Below are 23,383 nucleotides of genomic sequence, written 5' to 3'. Positions count from 1 at the left end.
ATATTAAGGTTAAAAACTAGCAATGAAGAAATTGAATCAATTCACACACAAAGAGATAAATACACACACACACTATTTGATATATTTGGTGAAGTGTGCCTAGGCAAGTAAAATTATAAACTCTGAATGTGACAAGTATTATTAGCTAACTATTATGTATTTCCTACACATCTGCTCATAGCTAAGCTATAATCGTTTGCAAAGATCCACACGGATGATTGGTGGGTCATTGTTTCTGCATAATGGGTGAGGTTAAATGGATGAGCTAAGAGGGATTATATCTGGGCAACACGCCACCCTCCCGTCCCCTCCCCTGGCATATATTCTCATGCTGTTTATCGGTACTGTACATGTTCCCAAAACTATTGTTCATAAACACAGAAGAAACTCCTGCCTGCTTGGGTGTGTAGGTGGTTGAAAGAAATGACTGGCAAATGGGCAGGGCTCCTATCTATTTGCTATTAATATAGCATGCCTACGTCATTATGTCTTCCTGAATGACATGTTGCATAAGAGTTAAGAAGGGTGAGGGCTTAGGTGGCTCTTACAGCAGGCATGTGATCCACAGGCCGCATGAGACCCCACAAGACAATAAAAATGTTTTTTAAAGGAAGTTGGTTATTTATATACATTAACTAGATCATATATGTTACATGTGGATCGAGACAATTCCTCTTTGTTCAATGCATCTCAAAGGAGCCAAAGAATTAGACAAACATGTCTTACATATAAGAGAACACGCAACTTGTACAAGATCTAGTGACAATCCCATTAAAAATAGGGCCAGCATAGCAGATAGTCATTATTATATTATCACCATTAACAATACCTAATCACCCACAAGATGAATACATTTCACCTTACACAATTTCTAAGGGAGAACTTATCCCTTAAGAGAAATGATTTAAAAACCAGTTTATGGTTTTAGATACCAGTATTTAGTTTATAAATTTAAATAGTCAGTTTACAATTTTAGATAGTTGGCATGAAGCAGTATTGTCTTTGTCAATAATCTGTACTGATAGCCAGGATTCCAGGGTGTGAGTAGCAATTACTAAGAATTAGTTTTGGCAATCTTTGAATTTGGCAAAGAGATGTAAACTTGGGAGTAATTATTTTTGTATTGTGCTGGTTGTATAGTAAGAGCTTCAGGTATGTCCTTCTCCCAGTGCCATCACTGTGGGAAGACAATGCCCACGTCTAAGAGAGAGGTCAAGATGGCACCAATTTAGGACATTCTCCCAGGTATGTGATGGATGACAATCTTGCTTTGTTTGATGCAAATCAAAATGTTTCTTTTTTTGTATGGCACTTTAAAATGTAAGACATTTATTGTTTTTCTTAGCTTTTTATTGAGAAAGGGGCCAGACAAACTAAGAATCTTGTGGAATATAAAATAGCAAATAATGATGATTGTAAAGGGGATTATCATGTGATTGACTTGATTTTCTCTTGGGTTTTTGGAGTGGTCACTAAGAGAACCCATTGTTTGTTATGGGGCATTTTTGCCAAAAAACGGAAGTAAATGCCAATTTTTGACAAAAACGTCATGAATCATGCTTTTGTTGTAACTTGCAGTTAAATGATCACAGGATGCTGCAAACAGCTGTAAAACAGGCTGGTTACCGAGCAACTTAAATGAGGTCACATGATGGGGGACAGTTTTTGGAGCCACATTGAATCCCATCTTTTGGGGGAATCCATCATAAATTGAAGCTTACGAGTGTGCTTTAATTGTTGTCTTTCCCATAAATTGTTCCATTTCTCATTGCTTATTTTCCATAGACCTGTAACTCTTAACTCCGCAAAAACATCTCAAACTTCTACCCTGCTAAGTTTCTACTATTTTACTAAGCGCTTAGAACATAATAAGAAATCATCTTTATTAGATCATCTTTATTTTGCACATTAGCTCTCCCAGATCCAGTAGATTATATATTTTTGTGTAATGCAATTGCGTTCCTCCCTTCCCACACTTTAAAAAAAAAAAGCTCTTTAGCACCAGACATGCTTCTGCAGAGAGTAAAGCAGAAATAGGAAGCTGACAAAGAATTGAGGCATTTTGTTGTGGCATTCGTATTTCCTACGGATCGGATAATTTCTGGCAACTTAGAAGTGGTTTTCACCTGCGTTCATGGCTATCTGCAAAAGAGAAAACAGATTTTGTTAATGAACAGTGATATTATTGTAGCATTAATGAACAGAAACTTATTAATGAAACAGCCTAAAATGGCAGGGAGAGGAAACCATTGTAAAATCAACAATCAATTCCAACAACTGCATTTCAGAGCTGCCATGGTAACTTGGTAGCCCTGCTTTTAGTATGTCTTACAATAGGGAAAGGGGCTTTTTGATATGTCTTATAATAGGGATGCTATGCTGTAGCAAGACAGTGATTTGAAAACATAACCTGAGAATAAAATAAGCATTCTTTTATGAAAGGCATTTGCTTTAAAGTGGAGAGAGATCATGCCAATAGCAAGTTTAATGGATAGCTCCTGGATGCCAGTATCCAGTATTGGATTTACTCAGTGGAGATTGGAAACAGTCCTCTTGGGAATTTGTCTAGATTTCCAAGCTGCTTAGATCTCCATACATAAGTTTAAAGCTTTGGACAGGCTTGGTAAAGAGAACCCAGGAGGAAATGCCAGCAAATGATAGTGAATCAGCTGTATAAATTTAAGTGAGAGAGAGATCCTAGAGATCATAAACAGATAAAATAAGTAACATGGTCAGAGGGGGGCATGGGATTTACTACCCAAAATAGGTAGTAAAAAAAAAATTATAGCTAGGCAAAAATGTAGCCCACTATGATCTTATCAGTCCTGGACAGGCATGTACTTAGTGATGGCCATTTCTCTCCAGTATAAGTGCTGACTCTGAAATAAATAGGTAGGCAGGCAGGCAAGCAGGCAGACAGATAGATAGATAGACAGATAGATAGATAGATAGATAGATACAATAGATAGATAGATAGGTAGGTAGGTAGGTAGGTAGGTAGATAGATAGATAGATAGATAGATAGATAGATAGATGATAGATAGATAGATAGATAGATAGATAGATAGATAGATAGATGATAGACAGACAGACAGACAGACAGATAGATAGACAGACAGACAAACAGATAGATAGATACAATAGATAGATAGATAGATAGATAGATAGATAGATAGATAGATAGATAGATAGATAGATAGATAGATAGATAGATAGATAGATAGATAGATAGATAGATGATAGATGATAGATGATAGATGATAGATAGATAGATAGATAGAGCGATAGATAGAGCGATAGATAGAGAGATAGATAGAGAGATAGAGAGAGAGAGAGAGATAGATAGATAGATGATAGGTAGGTAGATGGGAGGTAGGTAGGTAGGTAAACAGACAGACAGACAGACAGACAGACAGACAGATAGATAAAATTTAGAAGGGTAACCAATATACACTGATCAAAAAAATAAAGGGAACACTTAACAACACAATATAACCCAAGTAAATCAAACTTCTGTGAAATCAAACTGTCCACTTGGGAAGCAACCCTGTTTGACAATCAATTTCACATGCTGTTGTGCAAATGAAATAGTTGTGGAAATGAAAGATTCACTGAGAATATTTCATTCATTCAGATCTAGGATGCGTTATTTGAGTATTCCCTTTAATTTTTTTGAGCAGTATATTTCCAATAAGTTAAATGGGGAAAATAGGATAATATTGATTTAGGGACAATTAAGAATTCAGAACTGAGAAAGCTGCAGAATATTACATTACATTAATATAGTGAGCACCTCTATTCATCACATAGCTACTGAAACATTTATACAGACTCCTTTTTTATCATTCAAATACTATCAATTAGGTTGGCAAGTTCCTATCAGGTTTTAGGCAGAGTTTATTCCAACACCATACTACTAAAACATACTTATATGAGGTGCGTGCAACAAGTACCCTTCTAGGTTACGCTCATCATAAGTTGAAGACCTGTGGGCACCCAAGGTATGAAGTTGAGTAGTTCTATTGCTTACAGATCCGTGTCTTCTATGACATCGGGGTTGTCCAAAGTCTGTTTCCTTCTTTGAACTGCATCCAGTATCTTTTTCCTGGGCCCCAGGGGAATGTTGATACTTTTCAGGTCATTGTCTGAACACAACATCAGAGCTTCCAGATCTATCTTCTCCTTCTTAAGGATGGAAATAAACTCAAACATATTCAGAGAAGCCAGGAAAGTCTCCAGAGGGCTAGTGTCAGGTTCAATGTCGTCATCCAGGCCCAGTTCCATTTCATCCCAGGGCAAGTCCTCCAGATTCCTCTCCTGCAAGCTGTTGGCACTGCCAATACTGTCGTTGAGACTTGGCGAGCGTTGAAGGTGGCTGTGAAGCTTAACACTCATCCTGTCTGTATTGCCTTCTCCCAAAATACTGGGATCGCTTTGACCAATCCCAAATAGTCCACTACTGACATAGTTCCTGCGGAAAACCATGGTACCAAGCCCAGGCCGATTGAATAAAGAGTCGTGGCCAGAATCTGTACTGACCTCAGAATGGGCAGAGCCCAGGTGCAAACCTGGATCACTTATGGCACGGGAGACAGTATCTTCGTCAGACAGAAACATATCCCTAACATTTCTCCGGGTCCATTCCTTTGGGCTAACGTAGGTGCCTTGCTTCACAAACATGACATCGTTGCCCAGCTGCAAGCCAGACAAGGACCTCACACTTTTCCTCCCATCCTCATAAATTTTGAATGTCCCATCCACCTGTTTCTTTTTCTCCAGTTTCTTCTGGATCTTGGTCTTGCCCTTGGCTGTGCCCTGTATGGTGGCCTGAGAGTATGGCAAGGAATTCATCATGGACATGTGTTGAAGTCTCCTGCTCAATGTGCTACTGGAGTAGCTGGAGAAACTCATTGTGTCTGAGCGGTCGGACATCTCTTTCTTGTATCGCTTCTCCATCCTTTCGTGGTGCTTTTTCTGCATCTTTACACAGTCCTTAATACGTTTCTCGGCATCTTTAAAGGCTTTGTCCTTCAGCTTGCTCACCAGCTTAGGGTTGAGGCTGCTTTGCTTAGCGGCAATGGAGTCCAAGTAACGTACACACTCCATGTGGCCCTTCATGGCTGCCATGTCCAGTGGTGTGTGGTAGTCATTGTCCAGACACCAGATGTTGGCCCCAAAAGACACTAGGAAGGAGAGGCAATTCAGGTGGCCATTGGCTGCTGCCAGATGAAGAGGTGTGTTTCCCCAGATATCACATTTGTCTGGATCGCCCCTAGAATGGTGGGAGAAACAGATAGTAAGTTCTCAAAGAGATCTGTAATCTCATTTGTAGATATTCTTACAGAAATATATACATCAACTTTCCATAAGTTGGTTACATTCCAATTGTATGGGCTTGAATTCCCATTCTCAACAAGAGAACTGGAGAATTCTGAGAGTTAAACTCCATAGCTCTGAAGAACACCCAGTTTGGACAAGGCTGGCATAGATTATCCTTCGCTTACTTTGCACCTTCTGAGTGCATTAAATCAAGTCTCAGAATATTTAACCAGCTGCCATTGTGGCTGGAGATTCTAGGATTTTGTCCCATTTGAAGAGCATGTTCAAAGAGCAAGCCCTTCATGGCATTGGACCAGAATATCTCTGGGACCACCTTCTGCCGCATGAATCCCAGCGACCAGTTAGGTCCCACAGAGTTGGCCTTCTCTGGGTCCTGTCGACTAAACAATGTCATCTGGCAGGACCCAGGGGAAGAGCCTTCTCTGTGGTGGCCTCAGCCCTCAGGAACCAGCTCCCCCCCGGAGATTAGGATTGCCCCCACCCTCCTTGCCTTTCGTAAACTCCTTAAAACCCACCTCTGCCGACAGGCATGGGGGAATTGAGACATCTCCCCCAGGCCTATATAATTTATGCATGGTATGTTTGTGTGTATGTCTTTCTTTTTAAATAAGGGGTTTTTAGATATTTTTAAATACTAGATTTGTTGTACATTGTTTTTATTATTGCTGTGAGCCCCAAGTCTACGGAGAGGGGTGGCATACAAATCTAATAAATAATACTAATACTACTACTAATAATAATAATAATAATAATAATAATACTAATACTACTACTACTACTACTAATAATAATAATAATGTTGAGCAAGGCTGACAAATACAAATAATGTACACTATTGTTATTCATTATTACATTAGTCCCTCACCTATCGCTGGTGTTACGTTCCAGACCCGGCCGCGATAGGTGAAATCCGCGATGGGGAATTTATCGACTGATAGTACTTATTTAAGTATTTATATTGTAATTGTTTGGTAAGTTTTCATTGTTTTAAGTGTTTATAAACCCTTCCCACACAGTATTTATTTTAGATACAGTATTTAAATACAGTATTTACAATTTTAGATATTTTTTTTTTGAAAAACCTGCCGATCGAGTTCGCCGGGCTGTTTAAATCTGCCGATCGACTTCCTCAGAAACTCGTGAACCAGCGAAGATCCGCGAATGATTTTTCTCATTAATATTTCTTGAAAACCCGCGATGAAGTGAAGCCGCAGTAGGTGAAGCGCAGTATAGCGAGGGACTACTGTACTACTTTATCATATTTATGCTGTTAAATAGTTAGAGTATTTTGCAAACAAAGTACTTAGGAAAACCTAAGTGATGTCCAAAGGTAACATTTGTAACATAGCTTTATAAACTGAGAAGTATGTACAGTACACGGGTGGGTTCTGGATCCTTTTGCTGCCGGTTTACTCAGGGTGGCACCATGCAAACGCTCATGTGCCTGCAGCAATCAAGAAATAGCTTCTGCTCATGTGCAGAAGCAAAAATTAGCTTCTGCGCATGCGCAAAACCAAAATCCAAGATAGCGGCACCCACGGAGACACCAACAGAACCGGTTCCGTGACATCATCACCAAACTACTAACGGTTCTAAAGAGCCTGTTAGAACCAATAGGAACCCACCTCTGATGCAGTATGTCAGAAAAGAGAAATACCTTATGCATTTCACATTTAAATAGACAATTGAGCACACATATCAAGTCTCATAGATATGTATTCTGCCCTGCAAAAATAACACATGCCAACTTTCACACTTAGTTCATTTATTTTATTTTATATTCTGCTCATTCAGAAGGAACATACTTGGCCCATTTCCTATTCCCTATCTTATGCTGTTTATCTCCAAAGTCTCCTTCAGCCTTAAATTAAACAACGATTTCTACACAGCCTATCTGAAAAGATGGCTCTGCAGGTAAAATAAGAAAGAGAAAAAGAACTTAGATACATTTGGAGAAAAAGACATGGTAACAGTAGAGTCAAAATGAGGTCTTTGCAATGCTTCTTAGCCTCTTTGAAATTTATAGGACAAGACAGGAGGCATAGTATTCTTTCTTCTTGTGAATATTTCCCAATGCTTCCCAATGTCAACAAGTGCTAAATTACAACACAAATCTTGACATCTAAAACACATCCGTGACATTTCTAGCCACTGATAATGTGGGGAAGGCAAAGACCTAGAAGAAGTCACAACAGATTGTGGGCACAGAATGCTGAGCACTTAGGACCTGCAACAAGTTCATTTGGGCTACTTGCTTAGCCCGCCCTCTCTCCCTTGCCTTGATGCTGACCTATCAGTAGTGGGAAATTGAGGTAAAATATCAATATTTGATGAATTGCAGGCAAGGAATAAATTATTGATGGCATGTGGTTAAAGAGACCGTGAAACTGAAAATGCCAGAGCTACTAAGCTTTGGATACAGGGCACACACGAGGCTTTGCGTTCTGAATAAATGCCTGTGTATTACAATGAGCATACCTGTCTCTGTGCAAGAAGAAAAATAGAATCAGAACATACTCATTTTTTCTCCCCTCTTCCCTTTTCCTGTTGCATTGTAACCCCTTGTATATTTCCTAGAAATATAAATACATCATGCATAGTTCCCTCTAAGCTGAGCAGTGAGCAATCGCTCACTTAAAAATCATCATCAACTCAGAGTTTTCCAAACCTGCCCAGAAGCCGAGAGGGAAAGAGTGAGAGGGAAGGAGAGAGAGAGGAAGAGAGAGAAACAGATAGAAAAAAGAGAGTAAGGAAAAGAGAAAGAAAAAGAATGGGAGTAAGGAAGAGAGAAAGAAAATCAAAATCTAGTTTGAAACTAGCTCAACTATTTAAGTGGCATTTTGATATTGATAGAGTTGCCCTATTATGAGCTCAGTGTTATAGACACACAGTACAGTATTTTATTTTGAAATTCTCTGAGGCAAAACAGGGTGGGTTTTTTATTTGTTTGTTTGTTTATTATTTCTGTGCCGCCCAGTCCCAAAGGGACTGCCGCTCAGACACTATACTTTTCCGCCCCCCCCCCCAAAAAAATTAGAGGGAACACTGACATCATGCCACATTTATCCCCAAAAGTGCTGGGTTCAAAAAAAATCTTGTTCGCGTTTTCTTTAATTCTTCATATTCAGCTTGGTGGAAAAGAAATGTTTTTCCCACTACTTATGGAGAACATTTTGATGAAATCTTTCCTGCGTGAGATACTAGGCTACTAAGGTATGTGTGCGAGATAGTGGTTTGACTTGCTCTAGATTATTATCTTCCATTAATCTGCAGCCTTCATGATTTTCCAGCCGTCTCACAGGGAAAGTTATGATGGAATTCTTCCTATGTTAATTATTTTTTCCCCAGAAGCATTGGTGGTTAAAGGAAGTTGCAGAGTAACCTACACCAGCACCCACAGCATCACAATAATCACCACAAAACATGAAACATGAAAGCACAGTGAGAAGAAAAGTCATTTTTTCTTGATTTTGGTAGCATTGTTCTTTATAGTTCTGTTCTTCATTTTAGAAGGGGAAAAAACAACAAAAATTATTGTTCCTCTACAGTAGTGATGGCAAACCTATGGCACGGGTGCCACAGGTGGCACGCAGAGTCGTATCTGCTAGCACGTGAGCTGTTGCCTTAGCTCAGCTCCAATGTGCATGTATGTGCCAACCAGCTGATTTATGGCTTGCAGAGGCTCTGGGAGGACATTTTTGGCTTCCAGAGAGTCTCTGGAGGGAAGGGGGAGGGAGTTTCTTCCTTCCTTCGGCTCCAGGAAAATCTTTGGAGCCTGGGGAGGGCAAAATACGAGCCTACTGGGGCCACCAGAAGTTGGAAAACAGGCTATTTCCAATCTCCAGAGGGCCTTCAGAGGGTGGAGCTTTTTTCGCCCTCTTCAGGCATTGAATTATGGGTGTGGGCACTCGCGCGTGGGCAACAGCGTGCGTGCACACTCTTACAGCACCCGAGGAAAAAAAGGTTCACCATCACTACTCTACAGCCTCAAATTATATTAGGTATATCATGTCATGATAGCTTTTTGAACTTGGGATTCACTATTATTAAGCCGGAAAATTATCAGCCACGTGGCCGTTTAATTCATGCATAACTATTAGCTCACCAAGTGATGTCATCTGTGCAGAGGAACAAAATGAGTTTACCACAGTAAGTGAAGTTCAGGACAGTTGTTTACTTGACCATAAGCAGTGACCTCTGGCCCTGTGTTCTCAAATATCCTATGAGGTACCTTAGAGTCATGGAGAGGCAATAAATGCAAATAAAATTTAAAAAAAAACACAAATATATTGGTGCCATATGCCTCAAGGGATGGTGTTTGGTGTTTAGATGCTGATTTTGTTTAGGTACCTCTTCATTGTAATTGATTCTTAAACTTGCCAGTCTTGAAATGCTAAGAATAGGCTGGGAATACCCAGTGCCAATTAATGTTCCCACAGGCCAACCAGGAAGAAATGGAGAAACTATCATTCATCAGTTCCTGGAATTAGAAAAATCCTGTCATACCTGCTGTGCAGGATTGGGGGGGGGGGGGATACAAATCGCTAACCAATAACACCACATCTGCTGACTTGCACATCTGCTGTGTGCATTTGCCAACTCATTGTTTTAAAATAAATCTGATGCCAGTGCTAAGGAATGAAGCTGCCTGCCTAAAAGCATCATTTTTCCTAAGTAAAAATTCCCACGAAATCTAGAGCCCTGTTCTTCTGCAGTTAGATGCTTTTCCCAATAGCCATAGGCTGCTATGCACTAGTATCTATGTTTATGGAGTAGGTGAAGGGAGGCTTATTTAAATCCAGGGAGCTACGGGTTGGGGCCTATAATTATACTGTACCCTATAAATAGCAGTGGCAGTGGGAATTTGATGCCAGGAGATCAGGAACAGCTTAAAATAATACATTTGGGATCTATCTATCTATCTATCTATCTATCTATCTATCTATCTATCTATTTACGGTATTTGTTTATCTATTTATCTATCTATTTGCGTATGCTTTGCATAAAGGAATGGGGGAAGAAAATTTATCACAAATACATGTATAAACCTGTCTTCCCTAATATCACCCAATTTGTTTTATAAAAGCATCTAGAAGATGCTTATATTTGTAGTCCTTTTGCTAGATTTCTTTTTCAGTGCAATGACCATGAGCAGGGACCTCCCAGTGGCAGCCCCATGCTGTCTTCCGGTTGACAAACTGAGGACAGGCCTATTCACCCAGACTATTGAATAGCCATAGGTTGCTATGCACTAGTATCTATGTTTATGGAGTAGGTGAAGGGAGGCTTATTTAAACCCAGGGAGCTACGGGTTGGGGACTATAATTATACTGCACCCTATAAATAGCTGGGTGCTCCTGGCCTAAATCAGCAGAGAAATTCAAGCTGAGCATTTTTATACGGTAGATTGACAAATTGACCAGAAAGTAACAAGAGGAGTTCAGATAGGTCTAGTCTAGACTTCACAGTAACACTATCTTTGAAGCTGCTCTGAAGTCTATAGAGAGAAAATGGGAGAAGAGCCCAATCTCCCAATCCTTTTGGACTCCAGTTGCTGAAAGAGAATGAAACAGAGATACAGGATTGGGCTGCCGGTGTCTCTTCTGCAGAAATGCTGCATCTGGAGAATCCATTTCTTGAGATTGTATTCTGCTCTGTGTTACTTCTTATTTAACTCTATTGAATTGTGCAGTCAAAAATGATGTGCTAAAAAAAATTATACCTACAATTACACCTACACTTACAGGTCTAATATACCTGTTGACCCCTCTCCCTTACATAATGGGATTATAACTCTCCCCACTCCTGTGTATTCCTTGCTACTGGCCCTATTGATCGGAATCAGAATAACAGAGTTGGAAGGGACTTTGAAGGTCTTCTAGCCCAACCTCTTGTTCAAGCAGGAGGCCCTGTACCAGTGATGGCAAACCTTTTTAGATTTGTGTGCCAAAAGGATTTGTTGGGGTGTGGTAGCAGGTGTGCATGTACCCATATGCCTTCCCTCCCTCCCATGTATGTGCAACCCCCCCCCTTTCCCCACACATGTCCACAATGCCCCCACACACACATCTCTGTGCATGCATACAGGCCTCACTGAAGCCTGGGACATGAAAAAACAGCCCAACGGGCAAGCCAGAAGTTAAGAAAATGCACTTCCGGTTTGCCCATTGTGCTGGTTTTTAGCACTCTGGGGCTTCAGGAAGCTTCCCTGAACTCTCCAGAGTGCAAAAAACAGCACAACGGGCAAACCGGAAGTTTGTTTTCTGAACTTCTGGTTTGTCCTTTGGGCAGGTTTTTTGCACTCCAGGGCTTCAGGGAATCTTCCCTGAAGCCTCTGGAGGTGAAATGGCCTTCCCAACTGACAAGCTGATATAGAGCAACCCCTCACATGCCGTCCAATATGGCTCCACATGCCACCTGTGGCATGCATGCCATAGGTTTGCCATCATGGCCCTATACCGTTTCAGATCAGAGTTACAGTACCAGGAGTTATAGTGCATCAATGTCCCCAACTTGTGCTTCATAATGGAACCAACTTCCCCTCGATATCCGTACTGCTCCCACCCTGCTGGCCTTTTGCAAAGCTACAAAGAGCTGGCTTTGCTGACAGGCCTGGGGGCCATAAATTCACAGCTTGATGGCCAACAGTAAGAATGGTGTGTATGCAAATGAGTGTGGTTTTCTTTTTATAATAACTTTTTAATGGTTTTTTTTTAGTTTGTTATGTTTTAACTTTAGCTAACTGTTGGACTTCTTTTACTGTTCTGTATTTATTTTTATTGTACTTATATCGTGGTTGTAAACCACCCTGAGTCCTTCAGGATTGGGCAGCACAGAAGTCAAACAAACGAACGAATGAACAAACAAACAAACAAACAAACGAATGAACAAACAAACGAATGAACAAACAAATAAATAAATAAATAAATAAACAAATAAACAAATAAACAAACAAACAAATAAACAAATAAACAAATAAACAAATAAACAAATAAACAAATAAACAAATAAACAAATAAACAAATAAACAAATAAACAAATAAACAAATAAACAAATAAACAAATAAACCACTCAGGGTTATCCAAACAACTGTAGCATTTATGCCAGAAAAACCTAAATGGCAACATATCTAAATAGTGAAAATGAAAGTCTTCCCACTCTAATGAAGCCTCAACATCTAGTGTCTAAGCAGGAAGACTACCTCATTTATCTGGGAAAAAAAGATTTTCTCTGCTTCTTTGAAATGCTGCCAAACTATTCCTTGAGGCAGATTGGTAATTTCCACCCACCCCTCAGTCTTTGGGAGAAATCACTCTTCAGTGAGCTCAGCGGAAAGGTAATTAATAATTGCTTCTGAATTAGAAGCTGAGGCTTGGAGTGATGAAGGAGAGAGTTTATTGGTTTCTTCCCATCGGAAGAATTTTCAAACCCAAGGCAGCGCACCATAAATGGGACAAGTTTCAGTGTTACAGGGCAGATTACAATATCTTTCATTCTGACCTAGGACAAGGTTGGTATCGCCCACTTGCACAACCTCCATCGTTGTCCGGTATGATGATGTGCTGTATGTAAGCATCACTCCATATGCGTGGGCAAGGGGAATACGGAAAACAGGGGACAAACTAGTCCCATACGGTTAAGGGAGTGGTAGAGGAAGCAACCTTCAGATCATCTTCCCACTTATTTTGGATCCTCATTTCTAGAGAATCTCTAATAGTCTCAACTAGTAAATCAGGTTAAGGAAAATATAATTATGTGCAATTATTACATTGCAAAACAAACCGAACCAGGAATCGGCAAGTATTGGGAAACAATGGGAAAATACTGTTGTATGGAAGTCCTGTGCTAAACTGGCTTACTGTATATTCCCGTCAATGAGAACATTGGTTTAATAACATTATAACAATTATAACAATACAGTGTATGCTACTATGTTAAGGTCATTTCTTGCCACAGATAATATGATACAATCCAGTAAATTAGCTCATGGTTATGTCTACACATGATATCTACATTGCAACAGATCACACAATTCTCCAATTTTCAAAGAAATGGGGTTACGCAGTTCTTTACATTCAATCACAAAAGCTACTTTGGAGTGTATATTGGTGCAAATAAGGCACTTGTTACAAATTTGGAAAGAATATGGACTGGATTTGAGTTTCATTTGCTCTCTTTGTAGGAGGATGCAAAAACCTATGGTGAAATCCAGGGTATGTTTATATTGCATGCCATGGAAAAATTAAACACCAGTGGGAAGAAATGATTGAAAGGATGATAGTGATACTGATGTATAAGGTGGTGCAGTGGTTAGAGTGCAGTATTGCAGGCTACTTCAGGTGACTGCTAGTTGCAGTTCGGCAGTTCAAATCTTACCCGTTCAAGGTTGACTCAGCCTTCTATCCTTCCAAGGTGGGTAAAATGAGAACCCAGATTATTGGGGGCAATATATGCTGACTCAGTAAACTGCTTATAGAGGGCCGTAAAGGCACTACATGAAGCGTTATATAAGTCTAAGTGCTATTGCTATTGCTACAATATGACAGTCATCTTGTTTCCCAGGCAGCAGCAAAAGATAGTCATGTCACCCTGAGAAATTGTATTGGACAAAATAAATAAATAAAATAATAAATAAAATAACAAATAAAATAACAAATAAACAAATAGACAAATAGACAAATAGACAAATAGACAAATAGACAAATAGACAAATAGACAAATAGACAAATAGACAAATAAACAAACAAATAAACAAACAAATAAATAAATAAACAAATAAACAAATAAATAAATAAATAAACAAACAAATAAAAGATGCAGCTGCTTCAAGGAGTTGCAAAGCAATGTTGCGTTCATATCCTCACCAACCCTAAAGCATTTTCTCCAACTTATTTCTTAATTGTCCTAATTTAAAAAAACCTACATTTTACACAGAGGAAGTTGTACTCCCAATCTACTAACACCCACTCCTATCAGTATCAGGGTGTGTCCTACATCTGGATCATCTATACCATATTATCTATACATCAGTATCACTTTTGTCCTATCAATCGTTTCTTCCATCAGTGTTTAATTTTCCTCTGCATGCAATACAAACATGCCACAGATTTTATCGTACGTTTTTGCATCCTCCTTCCAAGAGGGCAAATGAGATTCAAATCGAATATATATTCTTTCCAAATTGTGCCCTATGCCAGATTTGACAGATTATATCTGAAGTACAGAATGTCCCTACTTTCATTCAGTAATAACTGAAGAGGAGCCGAAGAGCTCTCTATCTGGGAGAGAATGAGGCTGCCATCAAAACAGGCTGTCTTTTCTCCATCTCATCTCTTGAAGCCCTTCCTGGTTAACCTCCACTAATCATCAGCTTTGGTCTCTCCCTTCACAGACAGCCCCACTGAAGAGGCTGTCAAAGGCCTGCAGTGAAGAACCGAGATCTTGCCCAGCCAATGCTGACTCACCTCCCTTTTTTCCAGCCATCTCATTAATTCTGCTTTTGCCCCCTCATTAGAGCACAGACAGGAGGAGGAGAGATGCTTTTTTGTGAAGCTAATGAATTAGGCAGAATCCTGCCTCCCTCTAGTGCCTGTGCTGGATGAAAAACAACTGTGGGTTTTACATACACAAAGCATCCATCTGTTATGTAATGTAGGACAGGAATGCTGCATCCTACTTCTTACCTGTAGGGCAAGGGCTGTGAACATAACAGTTCAGCCACCATGGTTAAAGTACAGAACAAGAGAGATACCAGCTGAGACCCTGATGCACAATTCACTCATTCTTGAAAGGGTGTCTCTCCCAACATGAAATTTGTTGCCCTTGTTGTCAATCCTTATCCTTTCTACTACTCTGCTTCAACTCACTAGTGAAGTGTGGTAAAACCTGGCATATTTTGCACATATTGTGGCTGCCCTTGGATGGTGTCAGAATACATAGAAACATAGAGACATAGAAGACTGACTGCAGAAAAAGACCTCATGGTCCATCTAGTCTGCCCTTATACTATTTTCTGTATTTTATCCTTAGGATGGATATATGTTTATCCCAGGTATGTTTAAATTCAGTTACTGTGGATTTATCTACCACGTCTGCTGGAAGTTTGTTCCAAGCATCTACTACTCTTTCAGTAAAATAATATTTTCTCATGTTGCTTTTGATCTTTCCCCCAACTAACTTCAGATTGTGTCCCCTTGTTCTTGTGTTCACCACTGTTATAGCTGGAGTAATGGTCGGACACGTTGTAGCCTCCTTCTTATTTTATTAAGAATTGGCTGGAACTTAGTGGCTTGCAACTGTGAACAAACAGGTGATGGTAAAGACTGGAAACCACGCATGCGGGCTGCCTCTTTTTAAACGCTTTTCCCTTGTAGAGGCGCTGCTTAGACAGCCGTTTGAATCTCCCACCCACGGCATTAACCAATCCGCAGTTGGTATGAAAATTACCATATCTACATAGATCTATTTACATTTATAACATTTATATATACACCATTTACATACACAACACCTACATTATTTCAATAACTCTAAAGTTAAGGATGATTTAAATCCATCTTGCTTATAGGTTGGGGATGAAATAGAGGCAAGGTCATTGGAGCGATGGAAGAAAAATGAGGTTGCCAGAATATGTTTGTGCTATGCTTAGACACAAGTATAGACCTGGCTTTGGAGAGGAAAAAAGATTGATAGATCCATGTGCTTTCTCACTAGCTCTGTGGCTGCACAGTACAATAGCTACTTAATTTTGACTCAGAAAAATTCTCAAAAATCTTGCCCCAAAGGTGCTTTTTTTTCAAGAGGCAACTGAACTTTCTGGTTTTACTTTGAAGATGTTTCGATTTTCCGTCATCCGGTTAAAGCTGAAGAAGCTTCTTGGATGAGAAGCGAAACCTCTTCAAAGAAAAAACAGAAAGTTCAGTTGCCTCCTGAAAAAAAAGTGCCTTTGGGGCAACCATTTCCTGGATGAGGACTGACAATCTCCGTAGACACTTCCAGAAATTTTTCAAAGGTCAAAAGCACTCTGAATAATTGAACCCACAGCTCTCTGAATCTCAGGTCATATTATCTTCAAATTTCATCTTTGATCACACTGAAAATGAAACTGATGTTAATTAGAGGAGGGGAGGATTGACTGATGTTGAACTTCAATGCTTTGGCTTTTCTTTAAGATAGTAAATCTTTCTCACTCTCTTTTGCAAATCCTTTGTTTATTTCAATTAAGTTTGTGTAAATATTTCTTCTCCCCCCAATAAAACACAGCCAAGGATGGAAGCTTATTTTAAATCATCAGGACTATCTAGCATCTCCTAATAAGATTCTTTGCCAAAAGGGCAGGAGCATTTTTACTACTGTATTCTTCAACAGACAGCAGGGGGGGGGGGGGGGGTTCCAGTTCATTAAACATTAGCCAGGCCATGAGGAAGATTCTTTGCTGGGAATATTTACTCCAGCTTGTATGTACTAAGAGCATCTTTCTGCAGAAACCAACTTCTATGCCTTTTACATCAGAGCAGAATTATATGGATTTCTGAGTTTCCCTCTCATCCTATGGCTTTTGCCTGTGTTTTTTAAAGCAAGAGATATGAATTCCAGCAAGAAAGGAAAAATACTAATGTACCCAGTTGTGGCTCTTAAAAATAATTATGTTATTTGATTCAATTTGGTACAGGCATACCTAAAAACCAGGGGTTCTGAATCCAGCAAAATTCAGAAATACAAGAACACCCAAAAATGTATAAATGGAAAAACAAAGGACATAGGGCCTGCACATCAGAGATAGTTTTCATACTTGGCAGTCAGGAGAAACATCAATTTCTTATAAGAATGTGTGTTATGACATCAGTCATGAAAATAATATTTTTCTAAAAGCCTCAGTGTGAAGATCCTTATTGCTTCCATTTATTATTTTATTTGTGAAATCATGAATTTAAAAGGCCTTGTGAAGATCTTATTTTGTCCCTCAAATCTGGGGGCCAGTGATGCCACTGCAATGTATTTTAGACATCAAAGTAACTAAAAAAGATGCCACTACTCGCTGATTTGCCTTGGGCAAGTCCTGATTTGTTGCCACTAGTCCAACTACAAAATGGGAAGGTGACCAGTTGCATCACACAAGAAGTATTACAGATGATCCTCGGGTTACAACGGCAGTTAGGACCGGGATTGCAATTGATAAGCAAAACAGTTATAAAATGCGACCTCAGATGACTGCATCACTTAGCAACAGCAGTTCTGGCAGTCCTGCTTGCTGTTGTAATGCCAAGTGGGTCATTAAGTGAGAAGAAGTGGGTGTCCCAGATAAGGAGTCAGGATGGGATGTTATGGGCAGAGACACACTTGGAGGGCAGGTGAGCAGAGAGGAGCTGCAGAGTACAGGATTCCTGTGAATCCTCTATTCTGTACTAGGGCTCCTTGGGGAAAATGCAATGGGAGCAATTTATAGGAGCTACGTGCGACCTTCCGTGGCAGCTTCCTCATTCACTTTGCTTCTGGGAAGCCAGCAAGAAAGGTTGCAAAAGGTGATCCTGTGACAATGTTTTGCTCTGATTTGTAATTGCAAGCCTTTAATTTGTAATTGCAAACCAGGTCACAATAATAGGATCGTGGGGATGCTGCAAAGGCCATAAATAACTTCACGGACTGGTCAGTTGCTGAACAAGTGGCCATAATTCGAGGACTACCTATACTCTGATATGTAATCCAGCTTTTTTACCTCCTGTAAAGCTCAGCTTTTGGGACTACAACCTAAGAAGTTCCTCCAGTTAATAATTAATAATAATTTATTAGATTTGTATGCCACCCCTCTCCGAAGATTTGTATGCCACCCCTCTCCGAAAATCATTATTTTACCTTCTAGAGAATTTTTCTCCTCCCTCTTTACTCTTTTTAATACAAAATACATGTACTGATTATATGAAAGAAAATAAATCCATGTACTGCATTCAGAAAGTATTCAGATCTTCACTTTAGTCAATTTCGTTATGCTGCAGCTGGATTCTATAGTTGTTGAAATTCATTTTTTCTCAGTATGCCCCATAATGACAAAATGAAAACAAAAATTAAAAAATGTCTAAATTTATTTAAAAAGAAAAAAAATATCGTATTGACATAAGTATTCAGACCCTTTACCCCAACATATGAAATTTAGCTTAAGTGCCTCCCATTTCTCTTGATTGTTGTTGACACATTTCTATAGCTTGATTGGAGACCGCCAGCAGTAAATTAAATTGATTGGTCATGATTCTTCAGTGAAAAATGCATGAAATCCCTCTTGGAGTTTGCAAAAAAAAAAAAAAAGCACCTGAAGGACTTTCAGATGGTGCAGAACAAGATTCTCTGGTCAGATGAAACCAAGATTGAACTGTTTGGCCTGAATTAATACGAACCGCTCCAAACTTGACTGTAAAAAATATGATTTCAACAATCGACTTATCGAAGCGTGGGACTCATTACCGGACTCAATTGTGTCAACCCCTAACCCCCAACATTTCTCCCTTAGACTCTCCAGGATTGACCTCTCCAGGTTCCTAAGAGGCCAGTAAGGGGCGTACATAAGTGCACTGGTGTGCCTTTCGTCCCCTGTCCAATTGTCTTTCCTTTCTTTCACCTATCATATATATTCTCTTCCTGTCATATATCCTCTCCTCTAAGTTCACTTTTACCCTCATTTATATTACTACATGTCTATTTTTCTTCCTATGTATTTGTGTATTGGATAAATAAATAAATAAATAAATAAATAAATAAACAAACAAACAAACAAATAAATAAATAAATAAATAAATGTTACGTCTGGAGGAAACCAGGCATCGCTCATCACCTGCCCAATATCATCCCAAAAGTGAAGCATGGTGATGGCAGCAGCATGCTTTGCAGGTGTTTTACAGACATTTCTAAAATTCTGTTTTCAGTTTATCATCATGGGGTACTGAATTTCAACAACCGTAAAAATCAGGCTGCAGCATAACCTAATTGACAGCAGTGAAGAGAGTCTGAATACTGTATATGCAAACTGGCTTTGAATTATAATGCTCTGACAATCCTAATCAGCCCACTTCCTTCCATGGAGATGCTTAAGATGCTAAACGGAGTCCTACATTGGGCAGGTGATTAGAATAGATGCTGTTTAAAATCTTTCCCAGCCTTCACTTTCAGCCTATGGAATATTTCTTCCGATTGTAATGAAAAGGGAGGTTCGGAACAGTTTATTTTCTTCAGTTAAGAGATGCATCTCTTCAGCCAATCCATGAACAAGAAAAAGAGAGTATGCCCAATCCGAATTTTCAGTAAAACCCAAGGGAGTACTGAAGTTCATTGCAAAAAAAAAAAAAAATCGGGGAGTCATGGAGACCATTGCAGACCAATGTATGCAAAACATTTATCTGTTAAAAGTTTGGATGGAGTGAGGAGGACAAATATCAAAGGAACTGATCTAAGTCAGAGCTAAGTCAAGTGTTTCTCGGGACACTTGCTTTCCAAGTGTCTCGAGAAACATAACATCAATACGTCTAGAACTTCATAGATGGGCACATCCTGAAACCCTGTCTTTCCTGAACAACAATGAACTCAGGGCATCTCACCTGCCACCAGGTACGGCTGTCATTTCAGCGGCCTGCAAGGTTCAGTGGATTTGATACCCAGAAAGAAGGGACAAACCTTTTCCCCCACCCAAGGCCTGGGTGAAAACAAAAATAGAACAGTGCAAAACTTCGGACTTACCCTCTGCTAACTATCAGTCTTAAGGCATCCAGGTTGCCGTGGTAGGCAGCCCACAGGGTAGGGGTCATGCCATCTTCATCAGGGGAATTTAAGTCCTTCTTGGTGGCTTCTTTCAGAAGGTCCAGATAGCCGTCTCTGGCTGCACGGTGATACTGGTCATTCATGGTGCAGCCTTAAAGCTTGCCCATGTCACTGGAAGGGTAAACGGCACGGAGATGGCAACAGAGTACTAAGAAAGCAGCTGTCAAGAGAGGAGGGAGCTCCGTTGCCAGGATACTTGAGATTCCCTGCCCGGAGAGTGCAGGAACTCCTCATATTGAAGGCATATTATTTGCTGTGGATTCCCCTGGGTCCTAAAAATTCCTGCCTTTGCCTTAGCTAGCCCCTTGCAGGAGACACGTGTCCTTTGGGCCATTTGCCTGGTGGGAATATCTGTTTGGGAAAGTGCTTTTGGAAACCTTGGCTTGAATGACTGAAGCAACAGTTGCTAAATTAAGAGTGCTAAGTCAGAATAGCTAGACTATTGAGGCTTTAAATTTTATTCCAGAATTATTCTGTCCCATCCAAAGAATTCTGGCGGAGAGAGTGAAAATATTCAGAAATTTATTTCCATCTACATGTATCCTCCCTGTGTTTAGTCACCAATTCTTCCATCCTTTTTTTTTTCCTTTTAGGGGGAAATGAGTGAAACACAACAATTACACAATCACTTTAGACTTTAAACTCTCTTATCCCTTATGTAGTACCCACTGCTGGCCAGTGATTATGTATGTGCGTGCACAGGTCTTCAAGTCAGTGTTGACTTCTGGTGATTGCATGGACAAGTGGCCACAGTTGTCTTGGCATGAATTTCCAGAAAGTTTTTCCACTGCCTCTTTCTAATGGCTCAGAAAGAGAACTGGCCCAAAGTCACTCAATTGGTTTGGTGTCCAAAGCAAGACTAAAACTCACAGTTGCTGGGTTTCTACCCTGATGCACCTTAACCACTCTGCCCAGTAAAAGATCAATTATATGCCAGGCCAGCATTATGAAATCATTTAGAGCAGTGATTCTCAACCTGGGGGTCAGGACCCCTTTGAGGGTCAAACGACCATTTCACAGACCATAGGAAAAGACAAATTTCCCATGGTGTTAGGAACTAAAGCTTCTATTCTGGCACCCTGGAAGATATTTTTACAATCTGACCAATCGCGTTTACAGTGGGAGGGTCTCCCTCTGACCTTTCTGCCAATCAGCTTAAAGCTCTGTTGGGAAAATTGGTGCTAAACTTATGGTTGGGGGTCACCACAACATGAGGAACCGTATTAAGAGGTCCCCGAATTAAAAAGGATGAGAAGCACTGATTTAGAGAATGGATCCAGGTGACAGTCTGATACTGCCCCCCACCCTCGGTATAACAGAGCTCATCACCACCATCGCCAACATCTTTGCACATGGGCTACTAAAGGCAGTCTAATGTCTAGAAGCATGTCCATACATTGATGACAGAGTAGAGGAGAATGGGAACAATACAGATGCAAACATCTGCATGGAACTATAATTTATATTTCACATGTATGCTCAGAAATGCGCAATTTAAATAAATATGTGGAACACAGATCCTTTATTGATCACAAAAGTGTATCAGCTCTAAATTAATTAAGTTTCCTTTCAGTTATGCCCAATATAAATCAATAAATCAATCAGCCTGCATGAAATTTCTATCAGTCATTTATTAAGCAATAATGTATCTGGACTTGACACTAAAGGAAAAATATACTACAACGTCAAGTTTGACTCCTGTTGATATACCGGTATTTATTTATTTACTTATTTATTTATTTATTGGACTTTTTTGCCGCCCGTCTCCAGGGGCTCGGGGCGGCTTACAACATATAATAAAACTATGAATAACATTTTAGATCCAATTAATTAAATATAAAATCTAAAAACCCCAAGCCATAAAAAGCAGTCATTCCCATTCAATCAACTTTCTCTCAGCACATTTGTTGGCCAGGGGACAAGAATCTAATAGCCCCAAGCCTGGAGGCATAAATGAGTCTTAGGACTCTTACGGAAGGTGAGGAGGGTGGAGGCAGTGCAAATCTCCGGGGGAGCTGATTCCCGAGGGTCGGGGCCCCCACAGGGAAAGCTCTTCTCCTAGGACCCACCAATCAACATTGTCTAGTTCACGGGATCTGGAGAAGGCTGACTCTGTGGGATCTGACCAGTCGCTGGGATTCGTGCAGCAGAAGTTGGTCCCATAGGTATTCTGACCTGTAGGGCTTTATAGGTCATAACCAACACACACATACACACTGGCCAGCTGGTATTTGCATGCACTAGAGCAACGGACACCCAAAGCTAGTTGCCAAGCATATGCCTGGTTTTTGGCTCTTTGTGGCCATTTTGGGGCTCTTTTTCAAGCCATTTTCTGGCCGTTTTTGGTCCACAAATAGCCCCAAAAATCAATTATTTGGGGGCTGTTTTCCAGGCTTGAATTTGTGCCTTTACAGAATTTATAGCTGTTAAATACAAAATAATGAACTGAATTCCACACAAGAATGACAAGACATTTTTGGAAATAGTTGGTCCTCTATCGCCATCTATTGTTCGAGAAGAGAATCTGATATTACCTTTTCAGAGTACACTAATACATTGCAGTATTATAGGTTTTCCAGAATTGCAGCTAATTTCATCAGATGTATGTAAAATTTAAATCAATAGGGATGGGTCAGTGGGGAAAGGAAGGAAATGATTAGGTAGCTGTATAAATGAAGATTCACAGGATTAGATTACAAATATATTATCAATTAACAATTGCATTAAAGATCATCTGTTCAGACTTCCCGAGAGCTGAAAGCTATTGGTGTATTTGTTCATCACTTGCCCAATATCATTCTAACAGTAAAGCTGTTGAAATGTCTGCTCTAGTTGGAAAATATAATTCATGGGAAACCTTTTATGAGAAATAAAATACAAATTCCACAACTGAGCAACAGCACACAAAACATATGCAAACTTGAAACTCTTAGAGCATTTTGGCAATTGGCAAACTATTTATAGGACATTTTCCTCATGATTGTTTTTAATGTTATTTATTACCAGAAGCACTATTTCTTCCAGTCTTTTTGAGTTAATGATACGTTAAAGCAGAGGTGTCAAACTCACGTCGTCACGGCAGTTTTCACATGAAGTATTGGGACTTTTTCCCCTTTCGCTAAACTGGGCATGTGTGTGATGCATTGGGTCCCGAGGCCGGGAGTTTGACATTTTTATTTATTTATTTATTTATTTTGTCCAATACAAATTGAAAGTTAAAGAGAATAAAAACATGTAGTA

General features: G+C 39.8%; 1 protein-coding gene across 2 annotated transcripts; it reads right to left on the bottom strand.

Moving 5' to 3' along the window:
• Positions 1-1,881: 1,881 nt before the first annotated feature.
• USH1G (USH1 protein network component sans) lies at positions 1,882-20,314 on the bottom strand. 2 transcript variants are annotated; one of them, XM_070735951.1, is made up of 3 exons: positions 20,063-20,314; positions 4,031-5,272; positions 1,882-2,142 (listed from the first exon to the last, which is right to left on the bottom strand). In XM_070735951.1, exons 1-3 carry the CDS (start codon positions 20,224-20,226, stop codon positions 2,139-2,141), a joined length of 1,410 nt encoding a protein of 469 aa, XP_070592052.1. In that variant the 5' UTR covers positions 20,227-20,314; the 3' UTR covers positions 1,882-2,138. The 2 variants fall into 2 exon arrangements, 1 of the variants encoding a protein (XP_070592052.1); XR_011557726.1 differs by having other exon boundaries at positions 2,053-2,142; positions 3,928-5,272; positions 20,063-20,237.
• Positions 20,315-23,383: the final 3,069 nt, after the last annotated feature.

The sequence above is a fragment of the Erythrolamprus reginae genome, chromosome 2, assembly GCF_031021105.1.
Source record: "Erythrolamprus reginae isolate rEryReg1 chromosome 2, rEryReg1.hap1, whole genome shotgun sequence".
NCBI classification, from domain to species: domain Eukaryota; kingdom Metazoa; phylum Chordata; class Lepidosauria; order Squamata; family Dipsadidae; genus Erythrolamprus; species Erythrolamprus reginae.
The sequence above is the reverse complement of the archived record's forward strand: the minus strand, read 5'-3'. Positions and strand labels throughout refer to the sequence as shown.

Coding starts and splice junctions, on each gene's coding strand:
- USH1G (XM_070735951.1), bottom strand. CDS start 20,226: ATGAATGACCAGTATCACCGTGCAGCCAGAGACGGCTATCTGGACCTT. Junction 5,273..20,062: donor AGACTGATAGTTAGCAGAGG/GTAAGTCCGAAG, acceptor CCACCATTCTAG/GGGCGATCCAGACAAATGTG.